This window comes from Zophobas morio, unplaced genomic scaffold (assembly GCF_036711695.1).
Source record: "Zophobas morio isolate AGI-343-1 ecotype UQ-CSIRO unplaced genomic scaffold, CSIRO_AGI_Zmor_V1 ptg000021l, whole genome shotgun sequence".
Lineage (NCBI taxonomy): Eukaryota > Metazoa > Arthropoda > Insecta > Coleoptera > Tenebrionidae > Zophobas > Zophobas morio.
In genome coordinates this window covers 27420004-27434167 of record NW_026972126.1, presented here as the reverse complement: position 1 = coordinate 27434167, position 14164 = coordinate 27420004, and the positions used below count along the sequence as shown (strand labels likewise).

The following is a 14164-nucleotide window of genomic DNA, read 5'->3' as shown; positions in this document are numbered from 1 at the left end:
AAATTAGTCGCGCATTTTATTGGTGTGCGACAAAAGTTGATTTTATATTGACAAACAATAGTAAAATAGACCAAAAGGTAAAATTAATCCCACCCACATGCGTCTGCATTTCATTGGCTTATCTTATTTATTGGGAGATGAACACTAAATTCTAGTGTGGCAAGTGATCGCATCCAATTAAAAAAACTTCAAAGTGTGTCGAGGGGACGAATCTATGTTTATAAGGATCCAAAGTGGCCCCACCCACCCACCCAGGTTTTTTTCTGATCGCTCATTTTATTGGACAAAAAGTGTATTTTCTATTCTATAGTAGGATCTGGACAAAAAGGGTAAAAATAGCTCCACCCACTTTCGTATTTTAATTTCATTGGCTTATTTTATTTCCTTTAAATTTTATTTTAGTTTGTCAAGTGGTTCAGTATATGCTTAAAATATCAAAGTGCACCCCCCAACCTCCCGGTTTTCTTCCTGATTACTCATTTATCAGACAAAAAGTCGATTTTAAGATTTTAATTTGACCTGACTATATCTTACAATTTTTCTGTTTAATTTGGTTCTTATTATTTATGGGAATTAAGGTGTTGTGGTTTTCAGTATTCTGGTGTTCTAAGGATTTCAGGATTCTGGTGTTCTGAGGATTTGAGGATTTTGGTGTTCTGAGGATTTGAGGATTATGGTGTTTTGAGGATTTGAAAATTATGCTGTTCTGAGGATTTGAGGATTCTGATCTTCTTAGAATTTGAAGACCATGGTGTTCTGAGGATCTGAGGATGTTGGTGTTCTGAGGATTTGAGTGTTATGGTGTTCTGAGAACTTGAGAATTTGGCTCTTCTAAGGATTTGAGGATTATGGTGTTTTGAGTGTTTGAGGATTCCGGTGTTCTGAGAATTTGAAGATTATGGCGTTCTGAGGATGTGAGGATTTTCGTGTTCTGAGGATTTGAGGATTATGGTGTTTTGAGGATTTGAGAATTATGGTGTTCTGAGGATTTGAGGATTATGGTGCTCTGAAGATTTGAGAATTCTGGTATTCTGAGGATTTGACGATTATAGTGTTCTGAGGATTTGAGGATAATGGGGTTTTGAGGATTTGAGGATTATGCTGTTTTGAGGATTTAAGGATAATGGTGTTCTGGGGATTTGAGGATTCTGGTGTTCTGAGTATTTAAGGATAATGGTGTTGATGACAGAATGAGAGGATAAGATGATGGAAGGATGAAAGGATGAAAGGATAAGAGGACGAGAGGATGAGAGGACGAAAGCACAGAAAGCACAGGAAGGAGAGAAAGGTTGGAAAGGATAGACAGGATAGAAAAGATAAAAAGAACAAAAAGGACAAAAAAGGACGAAAATGATGAAAACAACGAAAAAGGACCAAAGAGGACAAAAAGGACGAAAAAGGACGAAAAAGACGAAAAAGGACGAAAAGGACGAAAAAGGATGAAAAGGACGAAGAAGGACGAAATGGGACGAAAAGGACGAAAAGGACAAAAAAGGACGACAAAGGACGAAAAGAACACAAAGGACGGAAGAGAACGAATAAGGACGAAAAGGACGAATTAGGATGAAAAAGGATGAAAAGGACGAGAAAGAACGAAACAGGACGAAAAGGACGAAACAGGACGAAAAAGACGATAAAGGACGAAAAGGACGAAAATGGATATTAAGGACGAAAAAGGACGAAAAAAGACGGAAATTTGTAAGTTTTTAACACCAATCAAGTATTGATTGATTGATTGATTGATTGATTGATTGATTGACTGATTGATTGATTGATTGATTGATTGATTGATTGATTGATTGATTGAAAAGGACGAAAATGGATATTAAGGACGAAAAAGGACGAAAACAACGAGAAAGGACCAAAGAGGACCAAAACAACGAAAAAGGACCAAAGAGGATGAAAAAGACGAAAAAGGACGAAAAGGATCAAAAAGGACGAAAAAATTTGTAAGTTTTTAACACCAATAAAGTATTGAGTGATAAAGTATTGATTGATTGATTGATTGATTGATTGAAAAGGACGAATTAGGACGAAAAAGGATGAAAAGGACGAGAAAGAACGAAACAGGACGAAAAGGACGAAACAGGACGAAAAGGACGAAACAGGACGAAAAAGACGAAAAAAGACGGAAATTTGTAAGTTTTTAACACCAATTAAGTATTGATTGATTGATTGATTGATTGATTGATTGATTGATTGATTGATTGATTGATTGATTGATTGATTGATTGATTGACTGATTGATTGATTGATTGATTGATTGATTGATTGATTGATTGAAAAGGACGAAAATGGATATTAAGGACGAAAAAGGACGAAAACAACGAGAAAGGACCAAAGAGGACCAAAACAACGAAAAAGGACCAAAGAGGATGAAAAAGACGAAAAAGGACGAAAAGGATCAAAAAGGACGAAAAAGGACGAAAAAAGACGAAAATTTGTAAGTTTTTAACACCAATAAATTATTGATTTATAAAGTATTGATTGATTGAAAAGGACGAAAAGGAGGAATAAGGAGGAAAAAGGACGAAAAGGACAAAAAACAACGAAAAGGATGAGAAAGAACGAAAAGGATGAAAAAGAACGAAAGGGATGAAAAAGGACGAAAGGGAGGAAAAAGGACGAAAAGGACGAAAATGGATATTAAGGACGAAAAAGAACGAAAACAACGAAAAAGGACGAAAAGGACCAAAAAGAACGAAAAAGGACGAATAGGATGAAAAAGAACGAAAAGGATGAAAAACGACAGAAAGGATGAAAAAGGACGAAAAGGACGAAAAATGATATTAAGGAAGAAAAAGGACGAAAACAACGAAAAAGGACCAAAGAGGACGAAAACAACGAAAAAGAACCAAAGAGGACGAAAAGGACCAAAAAGGACGAAAAAGACGGAAAAGGACGAAAATGGATATTAAAGACGAAAAAGGACGAAAACAACGAAAAAGGACCAAAGAGGATGAAAAAGACGAAAAAGGACGAAAAGGATCAAAAAGGACGAAAAAGGATATTAAGGACGAAAAAAACGAAAAAGGACGAAAATGACGAAAATGGATATTAAGGACGTAAAAGGACGAAAAAGGACGAAAAGGACGAAGAAGAACGAAATAGAACGAAAAAGACAAAAAGACGAAAAAGGCCGAAAGAGGAGGAAAAATGACGTAACGGACGAAAATGGCCGAAAAAGGACGAAAAGGACGAAAAAGGATATTAAAGCCGAAAAAGGACGAAAAAAGACGAAAATTTGTAAGTTTTAACACCAATAAAGTATTGATTGATAAAGTACTGATTGATTGATTGATTGAAAAGGACGAAATAGGACGAAAAAGGCGAAAAAGGACGAATAGGACGAAAAAGGACGAAAAGGACGAAAAAGGACGAAAAAAGACGAGAGTTTGTAAGTTTTTAACACCAATAAAGTATTGATTGATTGATTAATTGATTGAAAAGGACGAAAAGGATGAAAATGGATATTAAGGACGAAATAGGGCGAAAAGGACGAAAATTCTTCAATTATTCGATTTGCAAATTTCTTTAGTCAATTCTTAGATATTCCTAATTTTCGTTTTTTCAGTTTTTTTATTTTTTAATTAATTTAAATTCTTTCACGAATTTTCAATTCTCCATTTGCAATTTTTATATTTTAGAATTCTTCGCTCTCTCAAGTTCTAGATTTTTCTTGTCTATAAATTTTTCGATTTTTCAGTTTTTCGAGTTTTCAGATTCTCGATTTTTAATTTTACGGTTTCTCAAGTTTTCGATTTGCAATTTTTCCTGTTGTCAGTTTAAAATTTTTGAATTTTTTGATTTATCAACTTGAATTTTTGAAATTTTTCTTGTTTGATTTATTTTTCGTTTTCCAGTGTTCAATGTCTTGATTATATTTCTGGTTTTTAAATTTTTGAGATTTCATATTTTTAAATTTTCAAGTTTTTGATTTTTAATTTTTCGTTTTTCAAATTTTTCGATTTGCAATTTTTCGATTTTCCAATTTTCGAACTTTCAGTTTGTAGATTTAAATTTTCGTTTATAAATTTTTCGATTTTTCAGTTTTTTGAGTTTTCAGTTTCTCGATTTTTAACTTTTCGATATTACAAATTTTTGATCAATTTTTTGTATTGTCAATTTAAAATTTTTGAATTATTCGATTTTCCATATTTTGAATTTTTGTCTTTTTGTTCGGCATTTTATTTTCGATTTTTCAATTTTTCGATTTTTAATTTTTCGAGCTGTCAATTTTTCAGTTTCTCAATTTTTAAGTTTTTACGATTTCGGAAGTTTTTCATTTGCACTTTTTCTTGTTGTCAATTTAAATTTTTTTCATTTTTCGTTTTCCATTTTTAAAATTTTTCAGATATAAAATTTTCAAGTTTTTTGATTTTTAATTTTTCGACTTTTCAATTCTTCAGTTTGAAATTTCAAGATGTCAAATTTTTGATTTTTCAGTTTCTCAGTTTTTCTATTTTCAATTTTTTATTCTCGATTTTTCAGTTTTTCGTTTTTCCATTTTTTGATTTGCAGTTTTTCGGTTTTACAATTTTCCATCTTTCAGCCTCTAGATTTTATTTTTCGTTTATAAATTTTTCGATTTTTCTCTTTCTTGATTTTTCAGGTTCTCGATTTTTAATTTTTCGGTATTGCACACAAGTTTTTTCAGTTCTTCCATTTACAATTTTTCAGTTTCTAGATTTTATTTCTTGTTTAAAAATTTTACGATTTTTCAGTTTTTCAAGTTTTCGGTTTCTCGATTTTTAACTTTGCGATTTTAAAACTTTTGGATTTGCAATTTTTTGTTGTCAATTTACAATGTTTGAATTTTTTAAAAAAGACGAAAATTTGTAAGTTTTAACACCAATAAAGTATTGATTGATAAAATACTGATTGATCGATTGATTGATTGAAAAGGACGAAAAGGACGAAAAAGACGAAAAAGACGAAAAGGGCGAAGAAGGACGAATAGGACGAAAAAGGACGGAAAGGACGAAAAAAGACGAAATAAGACGAAAGTTTGTAAGTTTTTAACACCAATAAAGTATTGATTGATTGATTAATTGATTGATTGAAAAGGACGAAAAGGATGAAATTGGTTACTAAGGACGAAAAAGAGCGAAAAGGACGAAAATAACGAAAAAGGACGAAAAGGACGAAAAAGAACGAAAAAGGACGAAAAGGACGAAAAAGGACGAGAAGGATGAAAAAGGACGAAAAGAATGAAAAAGGACGAAACGGACGGAAAAGGACGAACAAGACGAAAATTTGTAAGTTTTTAACACCAATAAAGTATTGATTGATTGATTGAAAAGGACGAAAATGGATATTAAGGATGAAAAAAGACGAAAATTTGTAAGTTTTAACACCAATAAAGTATTGATTGATAAAGCACTGATTGATTGATTGATTGAAAAGGACGAAAAAGGACGAAAAAGGACGAAAAAGACGAAAATGACGAAAAGGGACGAAAAGGACGAAAACGGATATTAGGGACGAAAAAGGACAGAAAAGGACGAAAAAGACGAAAATTTATAAGTTTTTAACACCAATAAAGTATTGATTGATTGATTGATTGAAAAGGACGAAAAGGACGAAAAAGGACGGAAAGGACGAAAATGGATATTAAAGACGTAAAAGGACGAAAAAAGACGAAAATTTGTAAGTTTTTAACACCAATAAAGTATTGATTGATTGAAAAGGACGAAAATGGATATTAAGGACAAAAAAGGACGGAAAGGATGAAAAGGACGAAAAAGGACGAAAAAGACGAAAAAGGACGAAAAGTACGAAAAAGGACGAAACAGGATATTAAGGAGAAAAAGGACGAAAAGGACGGAAAACACGAAAAGAACGAATAAGGACGAATAAGGCCGAAAAAGGACGAAAAGGACGAAAAAGAACGGAAAGGGGGAAAAGGACGAAAGGACGAGGTTGCGGATTATGCTGTTCTGGGGATTTGAGGATAATGGTGTTCTGAGTGTTTGAGTATTATGGTGTTTTGAGGATTTGAGGATTATGGTTTGCTGATGATTTGAATGTTATGGTGTTCGGAATATTTGAGTATATATTTTATTGCCTTTTGGCCTTTGTTTTTTTATCCTTTCTTCGGGACGTTTTTTTATTGACGTATGTACTTTTCCGTTAATTTGTGTAGTAACTTTTTTGTTACATTTAATGAAATTTTGGTCCATTAGTTTTGCATTTTTATGTACTTTCTGTCCTTTTTGGTTGCATTATGTTGCGAAATTTTATTGTATTTTGTGTTTATGTTTATCCCTTTTGGTAATTTTTGAGCTCCTTTTTTCATCGTCTTTCTGTGGTAGCATTGATTTTTTTGGCACTTTTGCAGATTTTTTTGTTATCTTTTGTCTTATGTTTTACTCAAAAGTTCTCATTTTCGCAGATGATATTAAAATATACCGTGAAATTAGTGGTAATAGTGACTCCTTGCTTCTTCAAAAAGACATAAATAATTTGGTTTCTTGGTCATTGCTCAACTTTTTACCTTTAAATGAGAATAAATCCTTTATTATTTCGTTCACACACAAGCTTAATGTATGCGAGTTTGATTACAAAATCAATCATCACAGCTTACAGAAATGCTCTTCCATTTTGGATTTAGGTGTTTTGTATGATAATAAGTTCAGTTTTGCAGAACATGTGGAGAGCATTACTTCACAAGCTAAAAGATCACTAGGGTTCCTTATTAGAAACTGCAAAGATTTCACTAGCATTCAAGCTTTGAAAACTTTGTTCTATGCTTTGGTGCGCTCTAAATTAGAATACTGTGCGTTAGCTTGGTTTCCTTATTACAACTATCAAGTAGTATGCCTTGAGAACATACAGCGCAGATTTTTAAAGTACCTCTATTTTAAGGAACAGAAAACATGGCCAACGAGAAATTATCCGCAAACAGCTCTACTAGAAAAATTTGATATGAGTTCATTATTTTGTAGACGTGTTACTGGCGTTATCGTTTTTTTATATAAATTATTAAATAATCAAATTGATTGCAGGGCCTTAACTAATTCTTTGTCCTTTCTGGTACCTAGAACTAGCAGCAGGCATTCTGTAACATTATACACTAGCATTGCTAGAACTAATTTTGGGAGAAAAGCACCGATATATCTAATAAGCTATTTTTTAAAAGAAATAGAAATGAATTCTGATTTTGACATTTTTAACACTAGCCTTAAGTCTATAAAAGACACTGTTAGAATTAAGCTTAAGTAGTTTACACTTTACTTTCAGATATGGTTTTCATACTGTTGTATTTTAATTTAAGTTATTTATTTCTTGATGTATATGCCTAGATTTACAGATTGTGTGTTTGATTTTTGATATTGCAGATAAATGTAGGTATTTATTTCGGCTTTAATTTATTCATTCATTCATTTATTTCTATTTTAATTTTATTTAAGTTAAGTTACTGTTCTTATGTTTCATTATATTGAGATCTTTGATTATTTATGCATTTAATTTATTAATTTGTTATTTTCTTTGATTCTGAATTGTTGTCATTGTTTTTATATTCTTTATAATTGTCCTGTAACTGGAATGTGTAGTTCTGTTGGGCAATAAACTTTATTTATTTATTATTTATTTATTTATTTATGTTTTTGTCTTCCTTTTGCAGCTTTTTCTGAGAATTTTGCTGTCTTTTTTTGTAGTGCTTCGTAGTCGTTAGTTTGTCGTTTTCTTTTTGCTCCCTTCTTTTAGTTGCATTTTTTTTTGTCAAATGTTAGGTCTCTCTTCCATTTCGTTGTTTTTTTATCTCCTTTTGTTTATTTTTTTGTCGTTTGTTGTGTTGTGTTTTTTCTTTGTTCTCTTTTTTTGTGACCTGACATTTTCCCTGTTTTATTTACATATTTCTTATTTTTTATCACAACTACTTTGAGTATTCAGTATTTATTTCTCTTTTGAAAGTCTTATTAAATTCCATAAAATGCACAAACCAAGAAGAAAAATTTCACACTTCTTTCAAAATACGATTCACGATTTATTTTCGGACCACTCCCAACGCATCACCTCATGAAACCGACCACCTTCTTGTTATAAAAATAACTCGACCTTCAAACCAATTCCCCACTCAGCCGATAACTCTTTTGATTGCGCTTTCCATTATCGGCGACCTTGCTGCCTATAAGCTGGCTGTAAAGATAATAGCTTCATTTCGCCGGTATTTGCGCGTCGTGCCACCATGGAAATAAATTTCCACGGGAAAACCGCTCTGGTAACTGGGGCAAGCCAAGGTTAGTACTTCACTGTGTCAAGGTCATCAATAACAGTACCGTTTAGGAATCGGTCGAGACATCGTCAAGCAGCTGGCCAAAGGCGGGGCGAAAGTGGTGGCCGTAGCCCGAAACAAGGAGCTTCTAGGTAAACCAACACATCGTGTTCCATCGTACTCTAAGTACTGTTACAGAGAGTCTCCAGAAGGAAGTACCGTCGATTAAAATCGTCCCGTGTGACTTGTCGGACTGGAAGGCCACCGATCAAGCGCTTGCTACTATAGGGGATGTAGACCTTTTGGTCAACAATGCGGGTTTGGCCATCCTGGGACCTCTCACTGAAGTGAAAGAATCCGACGTGGACCAAATCTTTAACATCAATGTTAAAGCGTTAATCCATGTTAGTCAAATCGTGGCGAAGAATCTCCTCCAAAGGAAAGCTCCGGGTTCTATTGTGAATATATCGTCTCAAGCGTCACAGGCTGGACTTTTAAACCACACTGTGTATTGTGGTAGTAAAGGGGCGGTGGATGCTTTCACTCGTGCGGCTGCTTTAGAACTAGGACCGAACAACATCAGGGTTAACGCTGTCAACCCGACGGTTATTTTGACAGCTATGGGAAAACTGGGATGGTCGGACCCTAAAGTCGCTGAACCCATGATCCAGAAAATCCCGCTTCGGAGATTCGGGGAAGTACAGGAAGTGGTGGATGCCGTGTTGTACTTATTGAGTGACAAGTCCACCATGATCACTGGTACTTGTCTTCCGGTGGATGGCGGCTTTCTTGCTATTTAATAAAGTAAGGTTGTAAGGAAATAAACACTATCAAAGTACTACTTCACTGTTTAAATTAAGTGACCTCTGTGTCGCTATATCACCGAAACCCAAGTGATAATCGTCATTTGAGTACTAACATCGCCATGGACATAACCTTCAGTGGAAAGCGCGCTCTGGTTACAGGAGCGAGTCAAGGTAATTTCACCCTCACACAATTTGAGTTTCATCTTTCATCCCTCAGGAATTGGCCGCGATATCGCCCTTCAACTATCCAAATGTGGCGCCCAAGTCTTCGCCGTGGCCCGTAACCCCCACCTTCTATCCACCCTTCGCGACGAAGACCCTTCCATCCAAACCCTTTCCGTGGACCTCACCGACTGGGCCGCCACCAAGCAAGCCGTGTCTAAAATCCTCCCCATCGACCTCCTCGTCAACAACGCCGGGATCGTCATCCTGAAACCAGTACCCACGTTCGACGAAGACGACGTCGACCGCTTGTTCGACATCAACGTCAAAGCCCTAATTAACGTCACGCAACTGGTCACGAGTGACCTCCTCTCCAGAAAGGTCCCAGGGGCTGTAGTTAACGTATCGTCGCAAACCGCAAAAGTCGGGTTAGAAAGGCACGCTGTGTATTGTGGTACCAAGGGGGCTGTGGATGCCTACAGTCGTGCCGTGGCTCTAGAACTAGGACCCCACAACATCCGAGTTAACTGTGTCAACCCCACGGTGATTATGACCGAAATGGGGAAACAAGGGTACTCCGACCCGAACTTAGCCGAGCCGTTGAAGCTGAAAATCCCGCTAAGGAGATTCGGGGAGGTTCGCGAGGTCACCGATGCGGTGTTGTTTTTGTTGAGTGATAAATCCACTATGATAACTGGGGAGTCGCTTTTGGTTGACGGGGGATACGTTCAAGTTTAATAAATATTTTATCAAAAGTGAGTTGTTTTTGATAACCTCGAACCTGTGTAATCTGACTGGATTACTTTAGTTTCACACGGTTTTAACAGTCGCAACCATGGAAATATCCTTCTCTGGTAAAAGGGCTTTGGTTACGGGGGCGTCCCGAGGGATTGGTAGAGCCATAGCCGTGGAATTAACCCAATGTGGTGCTAGTGTCGTAGCAACTGGGCGTTCACGCCCAGATCTAGGTCGGTACTTACACCCGATTTTGTTATCCTTGACGCTACATTTCAGAGTTGTTAAAGTCGGAATTCCCGTCGATCGAAATCGTAGATGTAGACCTATCCGACTGGAGTAGTACTGAGCAGGCCCTTTGTAACCTAGGTCCGATTGACCTTCTGGTTAATAATGCCGGCGAAGGAATGATCAAGGCTCTACCCGACTTGGACGAAACAGACGTGGATCGGTACTCCTTCCAGATTTGTTTTTGTAGTACTGAGACATATTTTCAGGATTTTCGCTTTAAACGTGAAGGGTTTAATTAATGTCACTCGACTCGTCGTCAAGGAACTTTTGGCCAAAAAATCACCAGGTTCCATTGTCAATATTTCGTCCCAAGCGTCCCTGGCGGGTCTCCTCAACCACACTGTGTACGCTGCGAGTAAAGGAGCAGTCGATGCCTTCACCAGAGCGAGTGCTTTGGAACTAGGTCCTCACAACATACGGGTCAATTGTGTCAACCCAACCGTCATTATGACGGAAATGGGGCGAAAATGGTGGAGCGAACCCACGAGGGCTGGGACCATGCTCCACAAAATCCCGCTTGGAAGATTTGGGGAAGTGAACGAAGTCGTCGACGCGGTTTTGTATCTCCTTAGTGACAAGTCCAGCATGATCACGGGGACTTGCTTACCCATCGATGGAGGTTTCGTGTCTTCTTAAAATCCCTGTCAAACTTGTGTTTGAGATAGATTAAACTAAAATGTAAACAATATAATTGTCGTAATTGCAGTGACCTTTCTATCTCTAGTGTTATCACGTACCCATAAATAAATCGACCTTCGTTACTCTTTACGTAACCACCATGGAAATAATATTCACCGGGAAGCGCGCCCTTGTCACTGGGGCCACTAAAGGTACGTTCCACCTAATTCGACTGTGTCGACTATGTATTAACCCGTTGCAGGAATCGGGCGCGATATAGCCATCCAGTTGGCCAAATGTGGCGCCCAAGTGGTGGCCGTGGGACGCAACCAAACCGACCTAGGTAAGTAAATTGGTTTCCACTTTGTGTCACTATTTCACTAATGGCTTCTTGTAGCAACCCTAAAACACGAGGTACCATCAATCCAGATCATCCCTTTGGATTTAAGTGACTGGAATGCCACTTCCACCGCTCTAACTAACCTAGGTCCCATTGATCTCCTTGTTAACAACGCCGGTCTCGGCTGGCTCAAACCCATGTCGGAAATCACTGAAGAAGACGTCGACAGTGTTTTGGGTATCAACACCAAAGCTCTAATTAATGTGACCCGGATCGTGGTACAAAACCTCCTGTCCCGTAACGCTCCAGGTTCCATTGTAAATCTTTCGTCTCAAGCATCCCTGGCTGGCTTAATGCATCACACTGTATACTGTGCTTCCAAGGGCGCAGTTGACGCGTTTACAAGGGCTGCGGCTTTGGAATTGGGTCCTTACAACATAAGGGTCAACTGCGTCAACCCCACCGTGATTTTGACAGACATGGGGAAGTTGGGTTGGTCCGATCCCAAGGTAGCCGAGCCCATGATCCAGAAGATTCCTTTGAGGAGATTCGGGGAGGTGCGCGAGGTGGTAGACGCGGTTTTGTATTTGTTGAGCGATAGGTCGAGTATGGTCACTGGGACGTGTCTACCAGTGGATGGTGGGTTTTTGGCTTGTTAAATAAACCGACTGTGTAACTATAGTTTTATTTACTTGTCAATCACGATGTTTACCTTTCCGGCGTACCTGTGGTATCTTATCACGGTACTATCGCTTCTTGGAGTGGAACTTGTCGCATTTGTGACTTCCACGTAGTACGATGGAGATAAACTTCAAAGGTAAAAGGGCTCTAGTAACAGGGGCTGCTCAAGGTGAGTTAGTACTACTAGTACCGTTTTGGCACTTATAGTAGTTTTCGTTTCAAAGGTATCGGGCGCGGCATCGCCGAAAAGCTACTACAATGTGGAGCCACCGTCATCGCTTTGGACGTTTCTAAACCGGCACTAGGTACCACTCCCTTCCACTAAACACCAGTCACCGCTGCTTGTTTCAGACCAACTAAAAACCCAATGCCCTTCCGTCGAACTTCTCGTGGTTGACCTCTCCAACTGGTCAGCCACAGCTGACGCTATTAAGTCCGTTTTCCCCATCGACCTAGTAGTGAACAACGCCGGCATAGCCACAATCGACCCTCTTACTTCCATCACCGAAGACCAGTTCGATCGGTACCACCTTTCTTTATCTTGACAAACCACTATACGTAGTAGTACTATTCCAGAATGTTCACCGTCAACGTCAAAGCTCTGATTAACGTCACCAAAACCGCTATTGGAGACATGGTAGCCCGCAAATCCTCTGGAGCTATAGTCAATATATCGTCGCAAGCTTCACAGGCCGCTCTTTTGAACCATACTCTGTACTGCGCAACCAAGGGGGCCATCGATGCTTTTACGAGGGCGACAGCGCTAGAGTACGGCCCCCATAACATAAGGATTAATTGTGTTAATCCAACGGTCGTGATGACCGAATTAGGGAGGAAGATTTGGAGTGACCCCAAAATGGGGGAGCCCATGCTGGCCAAAATCCCGCTGAAGCGGTTCGCAGAGATCGAAAATGTGGTCGATGCTGTTGTGTTTTTGCTTAGTGATAAGGCGGCAATGATAACGGGGAGCTGTCTCCCGGTGGACGGGGGGTTTTTAGCTTGTTGATTAAGTTTGAATAAAATAAAAATAATGCTTTATTATGTGTATGGTAGTACTGAATTATAAATAAGAAAACAATATTTAAAACGAAGTATAAGAAAGTTATTTCTACAGAACTTCTCTCACTTCTGAAGTACAGTCCAACAAATACTGCTTCTCCTCTATGGACTCAAAACAATATAGAGGGTACTAGTCACAGTGTAATAGAAAAAAAAAAGGTTTCCCTTTCTTAAAAAAAAGACACTTGAGACCCCCGAGAAGGTTTTACACTCTTATATTTCCTTACAAAAATTTACCATTTTAAACATGTTGTAAGTTTCATGTTGTCAAAAGAAGAATACAGATATTAAAACAACAAGGCAAAATCTAAGCCCGCCCACCCACCCTGTCTCTATTGTGATGATTTTTTTTATTCGCCGTGAGCCAAGGGGGCGAAGTTTAACTGCAAAATACTTATTTCTTTACAAGAGATTTTTGAATATCGTGTTGTTCAAATAATGCTACGTATATTAAGAAAATAAGGAAAAATATTATTCCCCGCCCACCAACCCCATCCCAGGTGTGATAATTTTTTTTCTTAGAAACTTAAAACACGTTTAAAATGGTCAATTTTTGTAAGAAAATATGGATTTGGCAATTAGGTTCTGCCCCTCGGCTTACGACGAATAAAAAAAAATCATCCGAATTGAGATAGGGTGGGTGGGTGGGGCTTATATTTTGCCTTTTTTTTAATATACATAGCCATCTTTTCACAATAAGAAACTTAGAACATGGTTAAAATGGTACATTTTTCTTATATTTTAAACATGTAAGTTTCATGTTGTGAAAAGAAGACTACAAATATTAAAACAACAAGGCAAAATCTGAGCCCACCCACCCACCCCATCTCTATTGTGATGATTTTTTTTATTCGCAGTAAATCAAGGGGGCAGAGATTAACTGCAAAATAATGACTTATTTATAAGAAATTAAAAATATATTTTTGAGTATCGTGTTGTACAAAAAAAATACTATGTACACTAAGAAAAAAATGTATTTTTTTATTCTTAGAAATTTAAAACACGTTTCAAATGGTAAATTTTTGTAAGGAAATAAGGATTTTGCAATTAGGCTTCGCCCTCTTGACCCGCGACGAATAAAAAAAATCATTACAATCGAGATGGGGTGGGTGGGCGGGGTTTATATTTTGCCTCTTTTCTTAATATGTGTAGTCATCTTTTCACAACAAAAAACTAAAATATGTTTAAAATAGTAAATTTGTATAGGGAAATATCGATTTTGCAATTACGCCCCACCCCTCGGTCTAACAACCA

The 14164-nt window shown here is 37.4% G+C and overlaps 5 protein-coding genes and 2 long non-coding RNA genes across 9 annotated transcripts; all 7 read left to right on the top strand.

Moving 5' to 3' along the window:
* Positions 1-675: 675 nt before the first annotated feature.
* Positions 676-3388, top strand: LOC135132686 (uncharacterized). Its single transcript, XR_010281078.1, has 6 exons — positions 676-1698; positions 1812-1949; positions 2022-2138; positions 2288-2443; positions 2500-3246; positions 3310-3388. It is a non-coding gene; the product is annotated as an uncharacterized LOC135132686 (long non-coding RNA).
* Positions 3389-4820: 1432 nt separating this feature from the next.
* On the top strand, positions 4821-6046 carry LOC135132685 (uncharacterized). Of its 2 annotated transcripts, XR_010281077.1 has the most exons (4): positions 4821-5010; positions 5068-5258; positions 5323-5343; positions 5407-6046. It is a non-coding gene; the product is annotated as an uncharacterized LOC135132685 (long non-coding RNA). The 2 variants fall into 2 exon arrangements; XR_010281076.1 differs by having other exon boundaries at positions 5068-5343.
* Positions 6047-8126: 2080 nt separating this feature from the next.
* Positions 8127-9059, top strand: LOC135132093 (L-xylulose reductase-like). The gene is made up of 3 exons (XM_064060024.1): positions 8127-8243; positions 8290-8370; positions 8417-9059. The coding sequence occupies exons 1-3, from the start codon at positions 8192-8194 to the stop codon at positions 9016-9018; spliced, it is 735 nt and encodes a 244-aa protein (XP_063916094.1). The 5' UTR covers positions 8127-8191; the 3' UTR covers positions 9019-9059.
* On the top strand, positions 9060-9941 carry LOC135132096 (L-xylulose reductase-like). The gene is made up of 2 exons (XM_064060027.1): positions 9060-9195; positions 9242-9941. Exons 1-2 carry the CDS (start codon positions 9144-9146, stop codon positions 9922-9924), a joined length of 735 nt encoding a protein of 244 aa, XP_063916097.1. The 5' UTR covers positions 9060-9143; the 3' UTR covers positions 9925-9941.
* On the top strand, positions 9883-10943 carry LOC135132097 (L-xylulose reductase-like). Of its 2 annotated transcripts, XM_064060028.1 has the most exons (4): positions 9883-9941; positions 9995-10154; positions 10201-10372; positions 10419-10943. In XM_064060028.1, exons 2-4 carry the CDS (start codon positions 10022-10024, stop codon positions 10846-10848), a joined length of 735 nt encoding a protein of 244 aa, XP_063916098.1. In that variant the 5' UTR covers positions 9883-9941; positions 9995-10021; the 3' UTR covers positions 10849-10943. The 2 variants fall into 2 exon arrangements, with proteins under 2 accessions (XP_063916098.1, XP_063916099.1); XM_064060029.1 differs by lacking the exon at positions 9883-9941 and having other exon boundaries at positions 9975-10154.
* LOC135132094 (L-xylulose reductase-like) lies at positions 10932-11851 on the top strand. The gene is made up of 3 exons (XM_064060025.1): positions 10932-11042; positions 11093-11173; positions 11228-11851. The coding sequence occupies exons 1-3, from the start codon at positions 10991-10993 to the stop codon at positions 11827-11829; spliced, it is 735 nt and encodes a 244-aa protein (XP_063916095.1). The 5' UTR covers positions 10932-10990; the 3' UTR covers positions 11830-11851.
* A 46-nt stretch (positions 11852-11897) lies between these two features.
* LOC135132095 (L-xylulose reductase-like) lies at positions 11898-12896 on the top strand. The gene is made up of 4 exons (XM_064060026.1): positions 11898-12020; positions 12076-12156; positions 12203-12374; positions 12428-12896. The coding sequence occupies exons 1-4, from the start codon at positions 11969-11971 to the stop codon at positions 12855-12857; spliced, it is 735 nt and encodes a 244-aa protein (XP_063916096.1). The 5' UTR covers positions 11898-11968; the 3' UTR covers positions 12858-12896.
* Positions 12897-14164: the final 1268 nt, after the last annotated feature.

Bases quoted from the DNA above. Each gene is read 5' to 3' on its own strand.
- LOC135132095 (XM_064060026.1), top strand. From the start codon at position 11,969: ATGGAGATAAACTTCAAAGGTAAAAGGGCTCTAGTAACAGGGGCTGCT. The intron at 12,021-12,075 runs GTGAGTTAGTAC...TTCGTTTCAAAG, and splicing joins AGTAACAGGGGCTGCTCAAG to GTATCGGGCGCGGCATCGCC. The intron at 12,375-12,427 runs GTACCACCTTTC...GTACTATTCCAG, and splicing joins ACCGAAGACCAGTTCGATCG to AATGTTCACCGTCAACGTCA.
- LOC135132094 (XM_064060025.1), top strand. From the start codon at position 10,991: ATGGAAATAATATTCACCGGGAAGCGCGCCCTTGTCACTGGGGCCACT. The intron at 11,043-11,092 runs GTACGTTCCACC...AACCCGTTGCAG, and splicing joins TGTCACTGGGGCCACTAAAG to GAATCGGGCGCGATATAGCC. The intron at 11,174-11,227 runs GTAAGTAAATTG...GGCTTCTTGTAG, and splicing joins ACGCAACCAAACCGACCTAG to CAACCCTAAAACACGAGGTA.
- LOC135132093 (XM_064060024.1), top strand. From the start codon at position 8,192: ATGGAAATAAATTTCCACGGGAAAACCGCTCTGGTAACTGGGGCAAGC. The intron at 8,244-8,289 runs GTTAGTACTTCA...AGTACCGTTTAG, and splicing joins GGTAACTGGGGCAAGCCAAG to GAATCGGTCGAGACATCGTC. The intron at 8,371-8,416 runs GTAAACCAACAC...GTACTGTTACAG, and splicing joins CCGAAACAAGGAGCTTCTAG to AGAGTCTCCAGAAGGAAGTA.
- LOC135132097 (XM_064060028.1), top strand. From the start codon at position 10,022: ATGGAAATATCCTTCTCTGGTAAAAGGGCTTTGGTTACGGGGGCGTCC. The intron at 10,155-10,200 runs GTCGGTACTTAC...GCTACATTTCAG, and splicing joins GCGTTCACGCCCAGATCTAG to AGTTGTTAAAGTCGGAATTC. The intron at 10,373-10,418 runs GTACTCCTTCCA...ACATATTTTCAG, and splicing joins GACGAAACAGACGTGGATCG to GATTTTCGCTTTAAACGTGA.
- LOC135132096 (XM_064060027.1), top strand. From the start codon at position 9,144: ATGGACATAACCTTCAGTGGAAAGCGCGCTCTGGTTACAGGAGCGAGT. The intron at 9,196-9,241 runs GTAATTTCACCC...TTCATCCCTCAG, and splicing joins GGTTACAGGAGCGAGTCAAG to GAATTGGCCGCGATATCGCC.